This window comes from Heteronotia binoei, chromosome 13 (assembly GCF_032191835.1).
Source record: "Heteronotia binoei isolate CCM8104 ecotype False Entrance Well chromosome 13, APGP_CSIRO_Hbin_v1, whole genome shotgun sequence".
Lineage (NCBI taxonomy): Eukaryota > Metazoa > Chordata > Lepidosauria > Squamata > Gekkonidae > Heteronotia > Heteronotia binoei.
In genome coordinates this window covers 66275805-66295894 of record NC_083235.1, presented here as the reverse complement: position 1 = coordinate 66295894, position 20090 = coordinate 66275805, and the positions used below count along the sequence as shown (strand labels likewise).

Sequence of the window (20090 nt, the reverse complement as noted above, 5' to 3'; positions counted from 1 at the left end):
GACTGAATTCCAAACAGGTTGTGATTGAATGTCATATTAGATAGAGCCATTGGTACAATTATAATACAGCAGGCTCCTTTAATTTCCTTTAACTCATTGCAAACAAATTTGGAGACTTGGCAAGGGGAATGAAACCCTGCCCCTTCACACACCTTACTCTGGTTCTTTGAAACATTTTTTTTCTTCCAGCCCGGCTTTGGTATCAAAAGTCAGCCAGAGTGAGAGAAAAATCAGCAGAGTGCAGTGAGACAGTACAGGGGGGAGCTCCCCTTGCCTGTGTCATGGGTGCTGGGGACCCTGCAGAAGAAGCCGAGCCTGCAGAAGAAACTGTGCCCCTGCCACCTGCACCAGTGCCCCTGCCTCCTACTGGAGAAGATCCAAGCCCCCCTGCCTCGCCCTCTCGGGTGGCTCGGGTGCGTGACCGCCTCCGGCAGGACCTCAGGGATCGGAGGAGGGCGGCACGCTCACGAGCAAGTCGCTCCCTGAGCCCTGAGTTTTGAAAGGATTCTGGCCCTTCTAGGAGTGAGGGTGCTTGAGTCTCAGCAGGATCCTGGCTGCCTCTCTGAGCCAGCAATTAGCCCAAATGGGCAACAGACAGCAGAGGGCTATATAGCTGTGGGCTTTGGGAGGAGGCTTTGTGGAAGCAACTAGTCACCTACCTGACGTTCTAGCATCCACTTCGGCTTTTGAGTTTGGCTTCTGGACCCCCTGACTTCGGCTCCTGGACCTCTGACCTGCGATACCTGGACTGTGGTTCGGTTTTGGCGCCTTGGACCCTCTTTGCTCACCAGCTATAGACCTTGGACTGCCCCTGGACTTTGCCTGACCCGGCCCCAGCCCATGACAGCCTGCATGCTTCATTGTTGTTTAAACACAGTGTCCCCTTCCCCTCTGCCGCACTGAGGGCCCAAGGAAAGGAGGGAAATCTAATGTGCTTGGCAATCCATATCTCTCCATGTTCACTCAACAAGTGATAATTTTAATTGCGTCTAAGCCAGGAATGTTTTTCTCCTACCTCTCCAAAATCTGGCAGAGGGAAGATCTAAAGAGTGACAGGTACAATCCCTGGGGATATCATCCCAATTGATCAGAATGGGGGTTGGAATCAAATGCAAAAATCTGCTTCCAGTTCAAACTAATGGGAACAAAAATAGAATGTAGTAACTAAACCAATACCTTTAATCCTGATCATAAAGTATCCTAATCAAGGGTGTTTTGGAAACAAAAACAATTACATGTATAATTTGTTAAGTGCAGGTTTTTGTTTAATAATGGAAGCAAAGCAAATAACCTGACCCAGGTAATCAGAATTTGTGGAACAAATATTTTGAAAGTCCGCACTAAGTTTAAAAATTCAGCTGAACACAAAGGTGTGTGACTGGTGGAAGTCTGTTGAACAGATCTTTCCTTTCTTTATCTCATAGCCTCCTGCTGCTGTGAAAAGCCAGTGCTCAGTGTCTGGGGACCCCCATAAAGAGGGGCAGGGGTATGTGGCTGCAGCATGGAGGAGGAATTGGCAAAACCTTTTTCTCCTAAATCTTTGGGAAGCGGAGCAGCCTTATGCAAGGGGAGGGGGTCAGTTTCATCAAATCCCCCTTCTGGCTGTATCCTAGGTGGCTTCCAGATGCTCAGCAATGATGGGGAATATGTGTCTGCCGGGACCCACAGAAGGAAAGGAAAGGCCAATTTCAGCAAACTCTGTGTCCTTAGAGGCCTGGATTCACTTCAGTGTATTTGAGTGCATTTTGCCATTCTTTGGTAGTTTAAAAAACTTGTCAAAGACTCATAATGTACTAAATTACAAATTGAATTTACAAGATACTAAAACAATAGTTTACATCAGAACATTATTGATCAGCATGACAGAATTTAATAAAAGGCAGATTCATTCAATTATGTCTTTCCTCCTTCACACAAATATAATTAGCTATTTTAGCCATGGAGGCATAGTCCCCACACTTTATCAAACTAATTTTTTTAACATTTAGAATTTTGATTGATTTCCAATCGTTAGCATGTAGAATGCTCACAACAATTACCATGTAGGAAACCAATTCTCCCTGTCTCTAGAAGGAACTCTTACCTTTAGTATTTAAAAGACATAGCAATGGATAGCAATAAGAACATAAGAGAAGCCATGTTGGATCAGGTCAACGGCCCATCCAGTCCAACACTCTGTGTCACAGAAGAACATAAGAGAAGCCATGTTGGATCAGGCCAGTGGCCCATCCAGTCCAACACTCTGTGTCACATAAGAGAAGCCATGTTGGATCAGGCCAGTGGCCCATCCAGTCCAACACTCTGTGTCACATAAGAGAAGCCATGTTGGATCAGGCCAGTGGCCCATCCAGTCCAACACTTTGTGTCACATAACATAAGAGAAGCCATGTTGGATCAGGCCAGTGGCCCATCCAGTCCAACACTTTGTGTCACATAAGAACATAAGAGAAGCCATGTTGGATCAGGCCAGTGGCCCATCCAGTCCAACACTCTGTGTCACATAAGAGAAGCCATGTTGGATCAGGCCAGTGGCCCATCCAGTCCAACACTTTGTGTCAAATAACATAAGAGAAGCCATGTTGGATCAGGCCAGTGACCCATCCAGTCCAACACTCTGTGTCACATAAGAACATAAGAGAAGCCATGTTGGATCAGGCCAATGGCCCATGCAGTCCAACACTCTGTGTCACACAGTGGCCAAAAATTTTATATATATATAAAATATATACATATATACACACTGTGGCTGATAGCCACTGATGGACCTCTGCCCCTCTTGAAGCTGGCTATGCTTGTAGCTGCTACCACAATAGATCTAACTGTAAATTATATCTCCTTAGCTGTTTCTCTATTGTTATTTTTCTCTTTCCTCATGTCCATCATAGATGAGAGAAGAATGCCTCTTTCCCTCCAGGACTCAACTTACTTAATTTTAAAACTTGCAGTCAACAAAGAATACGTCTCTTTTTTTTCATGTAACATATGCTGCTAGATTGTGAGGCCAGAGTCTGAGACTAAATCAGCATGGTATGCCTAGCAAAGAAGTCATACAGTTCTCCAATCCCGTTTCCTTTTCCCTCCCTAGAATCCGGAGGCCCTTCTTTCACTATCGGCAAGTCCGTCTGGCTGCTCTGGGCGCTGGTCTTCAACAATTCAGTGCCCATTGAAAACCCCAAAGGCACAACCAGTAAAATCATGGTACTCATCTGGGCCTTCTTTGCCGTCATCTTCCTGGCCAGCTATACAGCCAATCTGGCAGCTTTCATGATTCAGGAGCAATACATTGACACCGTCTCTGGGCTGAGTGATAAGAAGGTGAGAACGGCTTGTGGCAGGGGTTGAGTAATAAATCTAAGCTTGCTAAGTGTGGTGATGCAATGAGCATACCTGGCTTGGAATAGCTCCAAGGTCGGAAAAATTATTCTGAGTTTGAGTATAGAACCCCTACACTCTTGGACTGAATCTTTCTTGTTCCCCTTTTTCTGGTGTAGCTCCTTGAAATGCAGCTACTGGGGGTTGCGGGGGTGGGTGGGTCTAAGATGCAACATGCACGTTTGTAGTGGTAGGAGGGAACTGGTGAAAACCGATGGGGGAAAGGCCTTTTTACAAGCAGAAATACCCTTCAGCTAATGGAAGAGGAGCTTCAGAATTATTCCACTGAGGATAGGTGAGTTTTCTTGGAACAGAATTTGGTTTGCAGACTTCAGGTAACACCTAGATGTCAGCTGAGAGTTACCAGTAGAATGTAAAACATTGCTTATCGTTCCTATCTTGTGTAAGGCAATTTGGGGGGGGGGGGGTTCCACAAAACTCTTAATAGTCTTAACAGCTTTTATAAGGCTGAAGACAACTGAGCCGCTTTGCTTTCTCTGCTTGCTTGAATGCACCAGCTTTCACTGTGTGTTGACTCCTGACACACTGTGGTAATGTGGCCAATACGCTGAAATAAAATACAAGCAAATAAACATTTTTAGATCTGCCTTGAAAAGGTGGGGTACCGTTATTTAAATACATAAATAATAGAATAGGTTTCAGCATAACATCATGCAGAGATGATAGTAATCAGGCACGTAGCTATAGCGTGACCTTGTGAGGCCCAGCCCCCTGACTTACTGCCAAGACCCCCTGACTTCTTATCCACCCAGGTAGCCAAAGTTCTGTGGGCTGTCATACTGTTTGGGAACAGATATATTGTTTACTCTGGCTGATGCGATCAGTTCCCCTGGAGACAATGAACGCTCTGGAGGGGAGTCTCTATGGCAGTTTACCCCACTGAGGCCCCTGCCCTCCCCAGGCCCAATCCCAAAATCTCCAGGGCCAGTTTGGTGTAGTGGTTAAGTGTGCGAACTCTTATCTGGGAGAATTGGATTTGATTCCCCACTCCTCCACTTGCACCTGCTAGCATGGCCTTGGGTCAGCCATAGCTGTGGCAGAGGTTGTCCTTGAAAGGGCAGCTGCTGTGAGAGCCCTCTCCAGCCCCACCCACCTCACAGGGTGTCTGTTGTGGGGGAGGAAGGTAAAGGAGATTGTGATTCCCTCTGAGACTCTTCGGAGTGGAGGGCGGGATATAAATCCAATATCTTCTATCTTCTTCTTCTTTCCCAACCTCACTCCAGTTAGGTAAGCCCCTGTACACTTCTGGGATCTGTCTCTCTCTTTTTTTTTTAAGTAAAAGAAACAGTTCGTGTTAGTTTGCTTTTTGGTTTTCAAGGTGTAATCTCCTAAGGAGCGGCTGGGAGTACAGAGCCAAATTTCATGCTTATTTTTTTTTTTTTTAAATCAAAGTTCATGGTGGGGGGTTGATTTTCTTGGTTTTATTTGTTTGCTGCATCTTTGTGAAAAATCAGAAACATTTCAGGTGACAAACCATAGAAATCTGCAATGGTTAGCATTTTTGAAATGAACTTGAAATGTTTTTGAATGATAAATGTCTTTATTTGTTTCCAGGATAAGCATAACGGGTGCCCCACAATATGAAAAAAAATCCTGGTTATGGCCCTGATAGGAATGCTGTACAAAGAGCACATTTAGCCAACTAGCAAATCCAAAGAGAGAACGCTCATTCTTTTGCGGGTGACAGTACATGTTTTGGTTGTGGCTTCCTTTCCAGTTCCAGAAGCCCCAAGAGCAGTATCCCCCATTCCGGTTTGGAACAGTCCCCAATGGTAGCACAGAGAGGAACATTAAGAACAACTACCACGACATGCACACCCACATGGTGAAATACAACCAGCGCTCGGTTGAGGATGCCCTGATCAGTCTCAAGATGGGGTAGGCGTCTACTATTCCCTCTGCCGTATAGTAATTTTTAAAGGAAACGGGTGAAACTAAATTTACAATGTGCCCTGATTCTTAAGGAACTCACAGTATATTTTGAATACAGACAATAAAACTGGCGGGGCGTTGGTGGTATCCTGTCTCTTTCAGCTCCTAGGTATTGGTTTGAATCCACTGTAAGATATCTGTAGATGGAAGAGTTTCCCTCCCTGGAGTGTGACTTTCTCCTCCCCGTGGTAGCTCCCCCTCGCAGCCTCAAGTCCCCCTGATATGTGCACGGCCTCCCCTCCCCTCATGCATGCAAGGCCTATATATGTAACTGCATATGCCACCCAGATCATGGCACACATGGTATATGCAACATTCCTGCTTCTTCACCAAATGTACTGGATTCTTCACCAGATGAGGTTTGAACTAGCTTCTGCATGTAAAGTGCTGTCTAGTCACAACTGGCCCCAGCAAGGGGCTTTCAAGGCAAAGTGGCTTGCCATTGCCTTCCTCTGCAGAGCCTTCCTTGGTGGTCTCCTGTAATGTACTCAGAGACGAGACGTGTAGAAGGCAACATACTTTATTGGAAGGTACATCACAGAACAGGGCAACACGGGCCGGGACCTGCTTTATATACACTCTACCCGGAACGGCCCCCCAGCTGGCCCAGCCCAATCCTGGCCAGTCAAACTTCCCGCCACAGATCTTGATTGGCGGAGACCTTTCGCGCGCTGCGCCGAGTGACCAGGGGACTTCCCCTGGTCGCCTCTGCTGCATGGCCGCGCGGTGCTTTCCTTAAGCACAATACACTACATCTCCCTTCCGATACCGCCCCTGCTTAGCTTCTGAGATCTGAAGATGCTGCCTTCCCTCCCTGAACTAGCCCTTGGTCTTCATGAAATCTCCTTGAGAGATTAGCCTACAAAACTCATGCTAGAGATGTTTCTAAAAGTTGTCCTGTGCTATTATTATCGCGAACAAGAGTTGCATCATTGCACAGTCGTCGTGTGGGACTGATATGTCTTTCCTCAGCACTTGGATTGTGAAATATATATTTTCCCCCTATCATTCAAACAGCAACATTTTATCACGGAGAAAAAGCAATACGCCTTGCAGCTTACTACATCTGTACCTGTGGAATAGGATGGCATGTACATCACTTTACCACACCAATGTGGAAGCCGTCATCTATTAAATAAGTACTCTTCAGCTGTTTGAACACTGTGCACACTCCCTTCTCCAGCCCCAGAGCACATAAACTCCTTGTACGGCTTCTCAGATTTTGCTCATTCGTACATAAACCTGTGGTCTTCTTGGGCTGCTTTCATTTCCGCCTATAAAGCTGCTGCATGCTCTGCGGAACAGAAGTCAGTCTTCTAAAGCTGTTCCCTTGTTTGCATTGTCTCTCTGCTTGATTCCAGGAAGCTGGATGCTTTCATATATGATGCTGCGGTGCTTAATTACATGGCTGGCAAGGACGAGGGTTGCAAGCTGGTGACTATTGGTAGCGGAAAAGTCTTTGCCACCACAGGCTATGGCATCGCCCTCCAGAAGGATTCCAAATGGAAGAGGGCAATTGACTTAGCCCTTCTGCAGTTCCTGGGAGATGGTGAGTATTGCCGATCTCCTTCCCCGGGAGGTGTTCAAACTAGTGACGAATGGATTTTCACCAATAAGATGTTAAAAAAAAATCCAATGTACTTTATCTGTCAGCTCAAGCATCCCACATGGTTGCATTGATGATTTGTCTGCCATTTAAGACAAGCAGTATTCTGAGCAGGGGCCGGGGTTTCTGCATTGTTGGAAGCATTCAGCAGGGCAGCTGGGCAAGTAACCTCACGCACACAACGTACTGGCTTGCTTGGATTGCCTGAGGCCAAGGGTCATCGTAGAGAAGCCTTGCATCATAGAGAAGCTATAATTCAAATGTACGTGTTCCTGTGGAGTCAGTGGCATTTATCGTGTTGGTGTGTGTTCTAGGCTGCGGCGAAATATTTGCTATCCAATTTAGGATGCTTGATAAACCTGCTCAACTTTGGGATTCAGCAAGGCACAAATGGACAAGGCTGGAATACTAGCGACGTGACGGAAAAGAGAATTGAGACATCTAGGGAAGCACCTCTTTCTTAAGCTAATTTCCCCTCCTGACAGGTGGGTTGGGTAGACAACTGAATGGGCAGAGGACATAGGGAAAGCTGTGGGAAAGCAATGTAAGAATATACACACACACACACCCCAAGTATTTCAGGACCATTTAGATCAGGTATGGGGAGGGAAGGTGGCATAGTATAGCCCAATCTCATCAGATCTTGGGACCAAAGCAGGGCTGGCATTTGGATAGGAGACCCCTGAAGAAGACTCTGCAGAGGGCAGAAATAGCCAACCACCTCTGCTTCTGACTTGCCCTGAAAGCCAGTTTGGTGTAGTGGTTAAGTGCGCGGACTCTTATCTGGGAGAACCGGGTTTGATTCCCCACTCCTCCACTTGCACCTGCTGGAATGGCCTTGGGTCAGCCATAGCTCTGGCAGAGGTTGTCCTTGAAAGGGCAGCTGCTGTGAGAGCCCTCTCCAGCCCCACCCACCTCACAGGGTGTCTGTTGTGGGGGAGGAAGGTAAAAGAGATTGTGAGCCGCTCTGAGACTCTTCGGAGTGGAGGGCGGGATATAAATCCAATATCTTCTTCTTCTTCTTGAACATATGAAGCATATGAACATATGAAGCTGCCTTATACTGAATCAGACCCTTGGTCCATCAAAGTCAGTATTGTCTTCTCAGACGGGCAGCGGCTCTCCAGGGTCTTCTTCTTCTTCTTCTTCCCTTGCTGGGGCCACCATAAGTCGGCTGTGACTTGATGGCACTTTACACACACAAATCAGGTGAGAAAAAGAAGTGCTTTTTGAGTGCTTGAGGATGCTTCTCACATTTTGTGATCAAACTGCAAGTTCAGGAGCTTTTGCCTGTTGTGGGTCGTGGACACACTTTTCCCCTGGAGCCTTGAGGGAAGTCTCTCAAGCCTTGTGCTTGACGGAGTTCACACAACAGAGTCAGGCTTCTGTCTCTCCAGAATTGCAGAAACAATATTGTCACAAAGATCTGTCAAATGCAAAGCAGAAGTCCTATCTCATCACATCTTTTTTCTGTCCTCCTTTCTTGGGCAAAAAAATACAGCAGTTCTGTGCTTATTTAAACATTCATTTCTTCTAAGCTTGAGAGCATTAACCAAAAAGAACCCAAAGAACATCAAGAGACCATCATGACTTCAGCTAAAATTAGAGTAGCTGGAGTAGGTGCTAAGACATGGATTGTATCCTCAGGCCAACTTCTCTGCCAGTGTTTCATTAAAGTTATTGTGCCATCTGCAAATCTGTCCCTTGGTTCTATTCTGCCTCTTATACCCAAGAGCTCCAGCAATGCATTCAAATTCTGGCTGGTTTCTCTGCAGCCAAGCAATCAGGCTGTGTCCGTGAGGTCATTAGGGAGAATTTTGAAAAGGCTTCAGATATCTGTTCTTCTTGACCACCTTAGTTGGGGTTAATTTGAATTTCATCAGAGCATCTCTTGTCAGGTGCCTAGAAAGGTCTGTGTCCCTGAAATCTCTCTTCCTTTCAATAGGAAATAAAAACTCTCCTGTAACTTGGAGCCCATACAAGTGATCTGTGTGCAAAATTGTGTGTGTATGTAGATAGATAGCTATATCTAGTCTGTCTGTCTGTCTATTTATCACAGGGTTGGGGAGTTTGGGAGAAAATATTTTATGGAAAGTATCAAGAATAATGGGGATCAGAGAGTCAGAGGGGGAGATAGATGAACAGGAAACAGCATAGGCAAAGGGATGGCACATGCAGTTACAGGAGCAATAGACATACAATTAAATAATTGATTGGGGAGTCACTGTGGTGTGTTGCTGACACTTTCCTTCCTCCCCACTCAGTAGGGTTCTCTGAAGCTTGAAGCAAGTGAGCACAAGAGAAACCCTGTTTGCAGCTTACTTTTTGGTTGTAGCCGATTTCTTAAAAAATGCTGTCTGGGCTCAAGGTTGCCTGGAATACCTTATCTTTGGGCGTGGATACCTGCAGCACTAATCCCAGGTCTATGTTGTCACAAAGATCTGGGTTTGTAATTACAGAATGGGTTGTAATTACAGAAATGTCTTTTGCACATGAGCAAGTGTACTTTACTCAAGGTGGAACCGTCCCCTGGCATTTGAAATCATGTTCACAGTCAAGGGCCAGTTTACATTTAAACTCTGACTTTTTTCAAACTGAGGCTTGATGATGTCACCCTGATCTCCAGAAATGCTTTACCCTTCCGAAATTTATGGATTCACCAAAAGTTTCATTAATTGGGAAAAACCCCTTTCACTTGTTTGCATCTTGACTTAGGAGGCCTGGGAATTCTGTAAACAAAAAGCACATGCCTACTACATCCAAAGATTCTGTGCATGCCAATACTGTGCCAAATAAGGCAACTGCAATGATATTTCAATGACTGGTGGGAAGTGAGCACATTACATGGCAGGAACATCAGCCGTGTCGTGGGTGGATGACAGCCTTGTCAGCAGAGCCGGATTAACGATTAGGCAAACTAGGCACTTGCCTAGGGGCCCCACATCTCTGGGGGGGGGGCCAGGCCAGCTTCCCTCCTCCCTTCCACCACCCCGTTTTCATGGCCAGCATGTTCCTCGAGCACCCCTCTGCCGTCCTCTGCAGTGTGACTCTGAGACTTGCTTTCCCAGCAGGCAGCGCTCTTTCCCAGCGTCCTGCTGACATCCTGTGCAGACTGGCTGGTGATTGGCGGTGGCACCAGAGGGGGTGGAGCAGGCATGCACTGCGGGCAGCAGCTGTTTTCAAACTGAAGCTGAGAAAGGCTGGCACCGAAAGAACCTCCATGCAAACAGGAGCAGCCGTTTCCTGGGCTGGCTCAGTCTGACTGGCTTAGCTGGGAGTCTGTGAGGTTCCGCTTCCCCTCCCTCCCTCCCTCCCTCCTTCCCTCCTTTTGGCCTTGGGTCTCAGTCGTTCTTTCACCCCAGCCCCCCCCCCCCCATGGAATCCCATGCAGGTGGGGCGGCCCTGCTGTGCTGAGCGACTTAGCGGTGGAGCGATAGAGAGCATCCTAGGTATTTCATCTGTGAGAATATAAGTAACCATGAGACTGATTTATGGATAAGACTATGCTGTTCATTAACTGTTGGTTTCCCTAGTCTGTTGTCTGCAGCTATTGCTGTGCTTTATGGGCAGAATGCTTGCTGTTAGGTCACCCATTTGGTTTTCCTCTGGTTCAGTTCTGTTCTGGGAAGTTCCAACAGTTCATTTCTTGGTTTGACAAGGCTATATAAGATTCAGTTGAAGAGGACTTGGTCATTTCTTATTTGACTGCAACATTAGTAATTCCTTTGTTTGGACTTTTAAGCATTCATGTATCCACACAGTACTTTAGGAGTACTAAGTCAGATGTTATGTCATGCATTTTGCTGCACATTACGAGAGATGAAAGACCACTGTTTTCAGCAATGTCTGCTTTTAGCTTCTGTTTGTCTGTTTAGCTCAGGTAGTCTGAGTTTTCAAAGACTACCTCTGTGCTCAGTAAATTCTTAAAAATTATAGCTCATGTTCAGAATTCTTTTGATGTTGATTTTTATGGGAGTTATTTAAATTTCAGTTCTAATTTGCACAGGCATCTCTTTTGACAGGTCCAGAACTAGATCTTAGTCATGCTGGTGGAACAGTACAGGTTGTGACATTATGCTGGCATAGAATAATGGAGCTGGAAGGTCACCCCTTGCACAATGCAGGAAACTCACAGATACCTCCCCCTAAATTCATAGGATCTTCATTGCTGTCAGATGGCCATCTAGCCTCTGTTTAAAAACCTCCAAGGAAGGAGAGCCCCCCACCTCCCGAGGGAGCCTGTTCCACTGAGGAACTACTCTAAACTCACAAACACCTCCCCCTAAATTCACAGGATCTTCATTGCTGTCAGATGGCCATCTAGCCTCTGTTTAAAAACCTCCAAGGAAGGAGAGCCCCCCACCTCCCGAGGGAGCCTATTCCTCTGAGGAACTACTCTAAACTCACAAACACCTCCCCATAAATTCACAGGATCCTCATTGCTGTCAGATGGCCATCTAGCCTCTGTTTAAAAACCTCCAAGGAAGGAGAGCCCCCCACCTCCCGAGGGAGCCTCTTCCACTGAGGAACTACTCTAAACTCACAAACACCTCCCCCTAAATTCACAGGATCCTCATTGCTGTCAGATGGCCATCTAGCCTCTGTTTAAAAACCTCCAAGGAAGGAGAGCCCACCACCTCCCAAGGAGGAAGCCTGTTCCATTGAGGAACTACTCTAAACTCACAAACACCTCCCCCTAAATTCACAGGATCCTCATTGCTGTCAGATGGCCATCTAGCCTCTGTTTAAAAACCTCCAAGGAAGGAGAGCCTACCACCTCCCGAGGAAGCCTGTTCCACTGAGGAACTACTCTAATGGTCAGGAAGTTCTTCCTAATGTTGAGCCAGAAGAGATTAGTACACCCCATCCTTAACACTATAGAAAGTCACTGTGGCTCTAAAGTACGTTGTCTCTCGAGTAGTCCTTCATCTGCTGCGAAATTCCTGCTTGACTGCATATAGAATATAATATAAAGAGAGCGGGAATGTTTCAAAAGCCCCTCGTTGATGATGCTGTGTGTGTGTGTGTGTGTGTGTGTGCGAAGTTTGGCTTTTCTGTTATGTGCAGGTAGTGCTTCTATCTCCGACCTTTCTCCTTATGGTATTCTATACTTGTTGTATTTTTGCAGAATAGATGGTGGTCACCCATTTGGTTGACATATGTACATACATGGTGAACATATGTACATATTTAAGAACATAAGTACATATGAACATAAGAACATAAGAGAAGCCATGTTGGATCAGGCCAATGGCCCATCCAGTCCAACACTCTGTGTCACATAAGAGAAGCCATGTGGATCAGGCCAGTGGCCCCTCCAGTCCAACACTCTGTGTCACATAAGAACATAAGAGAAGCCACGTTCGATCAGGCCAGTGGCCCATCCAGTCCAACACTCTGTGTCACACAGTGGCCAAAAAATTTTATACACACACACACACACATACACACACTGTGGCTAATAGCCACTGATGGACCTGTGCTCCATATTTTTATCTAACCCCCTCTTGAAGGTGGCCATGCTTGTGGCCGCCACCACCTCCTGTGGCAGTGAATTCCACATGTTAATCACCCTTTGGGTGAAGAAGTACTTCCTTTTATCCGTTTTAACCTGATCAAAGGAGGTACTTCTTCACCCAAAGGGTGATTAACATGTGGAATTCACTGCCACAGGAGTGAATATGTATATTTGGTATACAATATGTATATTTGGTATACATATGTACATATGTAGATTCCTAGCAAAGTTCGGCTTTTCAGTTGTGTGCAGTTTAATGCTGCTATCTCCTTGTGGTATTCTATAGTCTGAATGAATTTTTCTGCGCTGAATCTTTAAAAGCAGAGGGTGTAGAGGTGTTTTAAGTTAAAAATATGCACTGAAGCCTGAAATCTATTTATTTATTTTATTTTATTTTTATTTGATTTGATTTGATTTATAGCCCACCCTCCCCGCCAGAGCAGGCTCAGGGCTATGTTTACTAAAGGATGTACAATAGAAAGCTAGAATAAATGCTTTGTGCGGGGCCTCAGCAGGTTACAATGCCTTTGAGTCCACCTTCCAAATCATCCATTTTCTCCATGATAACTGATCTCTGTAGTCTGGAAATGAGTTGCAACTCCAGGGGATCCCCAGATCTCACCCGGAGGCTGACATCCATAGCTCTGCTAGATCTGTGCAAGCCAGTCAGCCGCTCTGGTACCAGCCATTCTTGCTCTTCTTCTTCTTCTTCTTCCTCTTCCTCTGAATTTCTCTGGTTACATTTCTAAACTTTGGGTGATGATATCGATCTGATTTGTGGGCAGCAACAGCTTTGTGCTATTGCACTGTACACCTATGAGATCCCTCCCTCCACTGTCTGCCTCTGACTATATGCATTTATAGTCATCCTCATCCTCCACCCACTTCCCCCCCCCCCATCCCATTTCCAGCAACTGTGTACCGTTTGCTTTGCAGTACATCTGCTGTTATGGTTCTGCTGAGCTTTCCACCCTTGACATTCTCTGCTCCATTGTTCATCCGACATTGTCACCATGCTGGCTTCTTATATTTTGATGAACTCTATTGTCCCACTGATTTGAGATCAGATTTGTATTAACCGCTTTTTTTAAAAGTGTATGACACACTTTAAAAATAAGGCAGCATGGTTCTTTCATGACATCTATTTTAGCCAACTGAGCTGAATTCACACAAGACAGGTGATACTTATGCCCTGAAAAGGATTGTATTAATTTTACTTTATAGCAGGGGTGGCCAAACTGTGGCTCAGGAGGCACATGTGACTCTTTCACACATACTGTGTGGCTCTCAAAGCCCCCTCTGCCCCATCAGCTGGCTTGGAGAAGGCATGTCTCTCTTTAAATCATTTCCCCAAGCCACCCAATGGGTTGGAGAATTCATTTAAAGTTGCTTTCTTTCCACCTCCCTCCCTTCATCTATTTTCCTCCCTCCCTCCCTCCCTCCTTTCCTTCCAGAGAGCCAGTTTGGTGTAGTGGTTAAGTGTGCGAACTCTTATCTGGGAGAACTGGGTTTGATTCCCCACTCCTCCACTTGCACCTGCTGGGATGGCCTTGGGTCAGCCATAGCTCTGGCAGAGGTTGTCCTTGAAAGGGCAGCTGCTGTGAGAGCCCTCTCCAGCCCCACCCACCTCACAGGGTGTCTGTTGTGGGGGAGGAAGGGAAAGGAGATTGTGAGCCGCTCTGAGACTCTTTGGAGTGGAGGGCGGGATATAAATCCAATATCTTCATCTACCTCACAGGGTGTCTGTTGTGGGGGAGGAAGGGAAAGGAGATTGTGAGCCGCTCTGAGACTCTTCGGAGTGGAGGGCGGGATATAAATCCAATATCTTCTTCATCTTCTTCTTCTTCCTTCCTGCCTTGCGGCTCTCAAACATCTGATATTCATGTCTTGTGGCTCTCAAACCTCTGACATTTATTCTATATGGCTCTTATCATAGAATCATAGAGTTGGAAGGGATCTCTAGGGTCATCTAGTCCAACTCCCTACACAATGCAGGAAATTCACAAATACGAACCCCCCCCCCCCCTAAATATACAGGATCCGCATTGCTGTCAGATGGCCATCTAGCCTCTGTTTAAAAACCTCCAAGAAAGGAGAGCCCACCACCTCCCAGGGAATCCTGTTCCACTGAGGAACTGCTCTAACTGTCAGGAAGTTCTTCCTAATGTTGAGCCAGAAACTCTTTTGATTTAATTTCAACCCATTGGTTCTGGTCCTACCTTCTGGGGAAACAGAAAACAATTCTGCACCATCCTCTATATGACAGCCTTTCAAGTACTTGAAGATGGTGATCCTATCACCTCTCAGCCGCCTCCTCTCCAGGCTAAACATGCCCAGCTCCTTCAACCTTTCTTCCTAGGACTTGGTCTCCAGACCCCTCACCATCTTCGTCGCCCTCCTCTGGATCCATTCCAGCTTGTCTATATCCTTCTTTAAACGTGGTGCCCAAAACTGAACACAATACTCCAGGTGAGGTCTTACCAGAGCAGAGTAAAGCGATACCATCACATCGCATGATCTGGACACTATGCTTCTGTTGGTACAACCCAAAATTCCATTTGCCTTTTTAGCCACCGTGCCTGCAGGCTGCAGCAGGGGGCGCAGGCAGCGGGGTGGGGTGGGGTGTGGCCCCCAAGATTTCAACTGCCTAGGGGCCTCCACAGGGTTTAATCCAGCCCTGCTTGTCAGAGTTTAAATGGAAATCATGACAAGGAAACAATAAACAAAAAGAACCCAAAAGTATGTAATAAGTATAATAGTAGACAACTACAATTGTTAATACGATTTGTGCAAAACCCTCATGAATAAATGTCTAAGAGAGAGCCAGTTTGGTGTAGTGGTTAAGTGCGCGGACTCTTATCTGGGAGAACCGGGTTTGATTCCTCACTTCTCCACTTGCACCTGCTAGCATGGCCTTGGGTCAGCCATAGCTCTGGCAGAAATTGTCCTTGAAAGGGCAGCTGTTGTGAGAGCACTCTCGAGCCCCACCCACCTCACAGGGTGCCTGTTGTGGGGGAGGAAGGTAAAGGAGATTGTGAGCCACTCTGAGACTCTTCGGAGTGGAAGGTGGGATATAAATCCAATATCTTCATCTACCTCACAGGGTGTCTGTTGTGGGGGAGGAAGGGAGAGGAGATTGTGAGCCGCTCTGAGACTCTTCGGAGTGGAAGGCGGGATATAAATCCAATATCTTCATCTACCTCACAGGGTGTCTGTTGTGGGGGAGGAAGGTAAAGGAGATTGTGAGCCGCTCTGAGACTCTTCGGAGTGGAGGGCGGGATATAAATCCAATATCTTCTTCTACCTCACAGGGCGTCTATTGTGGGGGAGGAAGGGAAAGGAGATTGTGAGCCGCTCTGAGACTCTTTGGAGTGGAAGGCGGGATATAAATCCAATATCTTCATCTACCTCACAGGGTGTCTGTTGTGGGGGAGGAAGGGAAAGGAGATTGTGAGCCGCTCTGAGACTCTTCGGAGTGGAGGGCGGGATATAAATCCAATATCTTCTTCTTCTTCTAATGTGAAGTTGAGTTCTTAGTTAAAAGGTTCCTCTCTCTTTGTGTTCGTGTTTGTGTGTCTTTTAGGGGAAACCCAGAAGCTGGAGACTGTGTGGTTGTCTGGGATCTGTCAAAATGAAAAGAATGAAGTGATGAGTAGCAAATTAGACATTGACAACATGGCAGGCGTCTTCTACATGCTGCTGGTGGCCATGGGGCTGAGCCTGCTGGTCTTTGCCTGGGAGCACCTGGTTTATTGGAAGCTGCGACATTCTGTCCCTAAGTCTCACAAGCTTGATTTCCTTTTGGCTATAAGCAGGGTAAGTGCCATGCTTGCACACAGTTCCTTCTCCAGGAAGGTGCATGTGGTCCCCTTGAGAATATTTTCATGCTTTAAATTGGGGATAGCGTTCTTTTATCTTCCAGATGGAGGGTCACCCCATTGCTGGCTCAATGATTTTGGTGCCATAGGCAGTGAAGGGCTTTGCCACTCCCCGCTGTGCAGCACGGAAGACACTGCCTGTGACACCCCTCCCCAAATTGTGGGATGGTGGGAAGCTGCAGCCCTCATTGCTCTCCCCAGCAGTGAAGTGGGAAGCTTCTTCCTGTCCTCCTTTCACATACTCAACACCATGCTGCTCTACCTCTCTGCTCTCCCCCCACACGTGGCAAGGCAGAAAATAGTTGCTCGTCTGCCTTGCTCTTCTCCAGCACGTCAGTTAGTTGGGAAGCCGCCACCCACTTTCTTTTCCTCCTGCATTGTGCAGGAGGGGAGGAGGAAGGGGGCTCCATCCCCCAGGGAGGGAAAGCAAGAGTAGGTCCTCCCTCACAACCCACCCACCTGGGCTGGGGGTGCCTCCTAGGACAGATCCGGACAACATGGGCAAGGTAGCAATAGGGCTGGTTAGTGTCCCTCCACCTCCAAGGTAATCACATAGGCGGGCCTGGTGAAGGGTCTGGTGGAGCTATTTTCTGGGAAACTTCCCTCGGCTCCAGGCCCTCTTCTAAAGGCTGGAACAATTGGTCCCTCATGAAGGTTATTTTCGTGACGACATGGCGTTCTTCACAGCTATTGAACCTATATATACTCAAACTGTGCACTGACTGAGAGTGGGGGATTGAGGAATTAATCCCTACCTAAAAGATTCTAGAATGGGCATGAGAAGAGAACCCCATCACGGATACAAAAAACATTCCTTGCTTCTTTTTCTTATAAGTAAAACTATGGATAATCTTGTTCTCACACTTCGAATACAATTTCATTACTCTTGGGGGCCAGACTGCGTTTCTTCAGCAGCTAGATTGAGGCCTGGGACCAACACTGTAAAGAATTTGTCATCAAGCCAAACTTAGATAAAATATAAAGGAAATATGGCATGGAGTTTTAAATTTGGCATTTTAAGATGTGGAATTTTTCTCCGTATCTTTCCCTTGCCTTGGAACCAATGTTCCCTCTAGGCTGCAGAGTCTTGTGAGCAAAAATTCTGCTTTATGAGCTACTGGCGTTAAAATTGTGAGCTACGGCATAAATTAGTGTGTTTTGGAGTCATCCTTCCTGAGCTAAGACAAAAATGTGTGAGTTGGAGGCTAAAAATCTGTGAGCTAGCTCATGCTAACTCAGCTTAGAGGGAACACTGCTTAGAACATCATAAATAAAGATATCTCTTGAGATAAGCATTAGTTAAAGAACTAAGGAAGTTCTCTGTAGGCTGGTTGGGGGGACTGTTTCGCCATGATATTAAGATGTGGAAACTGGAGACTGGAAAGAACTAGAGAATGATTTTGATGTCTGTTTGCTTTATCCTGGCACATGTTAACTGCTTATTTGTTTAGGGTTTTTTTTTTTAAATAGAGAAGCCTGATCTACAAGTCCAGTTTAAATAATAAATAGGTGGGTGCAGTCTTATATTTGTTTTAGAATCATTTCTGCCTGTGATCTAAAAATTGTCCTCAGTGCTAGAGATATGTTTCTCTGCCTTTGAAGGGGATTCAAAATGTCTTCTTAGGGGCTAAGTCTGTCATCTGGTATGTTGGTGAGACATGTCCTTGTTAAAAAGACAAACCGAACCCTGTTAATTAGAGCAGGTTAAGAAGGGACCATTTCTCTTCCAGTAGTGACTGGACATGTATGCAAAGATTCCACATCTTCACACAGGGTTAAGAGTGTCTCTAGACAAGCAGCCAAATCAGAGGGCTTTGTAAGAGTCTGTCTCCTCACAGCAACTAGACTCTCATCTGCAATATGAAGGGCAGATTCACTGAGGAGAGATAGAGGTTAAGAAATATTCTACACATGGCAAGTTCCCTGCTTGGTTATGTATATAGGGGTGTGCCATGAATATGCAACCCATAAGTTTAAGGTGGTGGAAAGGAACTTCAAAGGCTCACTCCAAACTCCACAAGCGCCTGTCTTGCCTTCTGGCCTATAGGCCGTCCACACAAATCTTTAAGCTATCACAAGGCTCCTGTTAATTTTTGCTGCAATGTGCAAGCAATATTTTGTTACCATGGCTGGGTATTTTGTTACTCTGGGATTATAATCTGCAGCAGTCCCAGCTGTACTAAAACAGCACTCATAGGGCTCAAATTGCTTGACCAGTATTCCACATAATATCTGGGAACTGATCATGAGGCCTGGACTTATGCACATTTGATTTTTTTTTTTTTTGCACAGTAGCATATATGTGCCTACCTAGTAGGTAGAGAAAATGGCTGTGATTTGCAGCGTCACCATGCATAGTAGGTAAGAAAACATGGTATCTCTGCATATGCTGAAACACACTAGTTTTCACACTAGGGAGAGCCAGTTTGGTGTAGTGGTTAAGTGTGCGGACTCTTATCTGGGAGAACCGGGTTTGATTCCCCACTCCTCCACTTGCACCTGCTAGCATGGCCTTGGGTCAGCCGTAGCTCTGGCAGAGGTTGTCCTTGAAAGGGCAGCTGCTGTGAGAGCCCTCTCCAGCCCCACCCACCTCACAGGGTGTCTGTTGTGGGGGAGGAAGGGAAAGGAGATGGTGAGCCGCTCTGAGACTCTTCGGAGTGGAGGGAGGGATATAAATCCAATATCATCTTCTTCTAGTGTGTGTGAACTTTTCCCTGTCCTGCTGGAAAAACACAGTGTCTAAAATTTCTCGAGGACTATGCATCATCACCCCTGCTTATGCTATATCTATTTTTTAAAGAAAGAGGCATAGACCTTTTCCCCCAAGCCAAGATAAGCCCATGGCCCTTAACATATATGGTCTAATGCATCCCCCGATTGTAAGAAGAGCTCCCCACTTGCCAAGACAAGAAGCCCATAGCTCTCAATCTTCCTTTTGCCAAAATCTCCCCCCACCCAGGTTTTAAAAGCAATTTGTATAGGAATGCATCACTCGTGCTTAGTTCATGTGAAATGTATCTGAGATTAAACCAAACCAAAAAAAAAAGACAATCATTCCCCCATTAGAAATGCACCAGAAAAAATGAACAGGAATTGATTTGCCAGTCCTCAGCACAATCCTCATTTCCAGACCATATTGTTTGTTCCTTCAAAAAACACAAACACCCACCTTAGCTGGGTTTCCACCCCCACCCCCACCTCTACTATCATATTTGATCAAAGTAAAATGCATTTTAAGCTATGAAATATTGGGCTGGTGTGAACTGAAGCAATAGAGAGAAAATTTGTTCTTAGAGAACTGGGATTGGATTTCTGGGTATTGGAATAAAAGCAGCTTTTCATGTTTGTTTCTTAGCCGTGAAGCGCTTCAGATAAAATGTGTTATACTAAAGTTTGGGAGCCATTGCATTAGCTTCAAAATCTGTGTTTTCTGAAATGTTTAACAATCCAGATTAATAGTATTATATTGTTATTTAAGGATCTCAATGTAATGGCACTTAACAAATAACCACTGGAAATTTATAGTTTAAAAAACACTGGGATGAGCACTAAGGAGAAGTGAACTCCTGAAAATACAGTGTCCAAAAATGATCCTTTGCCATTAGAAACACACCTATTTCTTAGGAAACATCTAAAAAATATCAGATTAAAATGCAGAGTAGAAGGAATTGGATCAGCCAATGTTTGAGGTGCCTGTAGGGACAAACCCGCTAATCAACTACTTCAACTAATACAAAGTTGGCATAATCCGATGATCTGATCC

At 45.8% G+C, this 20090-nt stretch overlaps 2 protein-coding genes across 3 annotated transcripts in view; one reads left to right on the top strand and one right to left on the bottom strand.

Moving 5' to 3' along the window:
* Positions 1-20090, bottom strand: part of TMEM104 (transmembrane protein 104) — a 495754-nt gene that overhangs the window by 247830 nt on the left and 227834 nt on the right. The gene's annotated exons all lie outside the window — the stretch shown is intronic.
* GRIN2C (glutamate ionotropic receptor NMDA type subunit 2C) overlaps positions 1-20090 on the top strand; it is an 87783-nt gene that overhangs the window by 64910 nt on the left and 2783 nt on the right. The window contains exons 8-11 of the mRNA XM_060252557.1: positions 3086-3315; positions 5111-5271; positions 6687-6874; positions 16033-16265. Coding sequence (XP_060108540.1) covers positions 3086-3315; positions 5111-5271; positions 6687-6874; positions 16033-16265 — 812 coding nt within the window. The remainder of the gene's footprint in view (positions 1-3085; positions 3316-5110; positions 5272-6686; positions 6875-16032; positions 16266-20090) is intronic.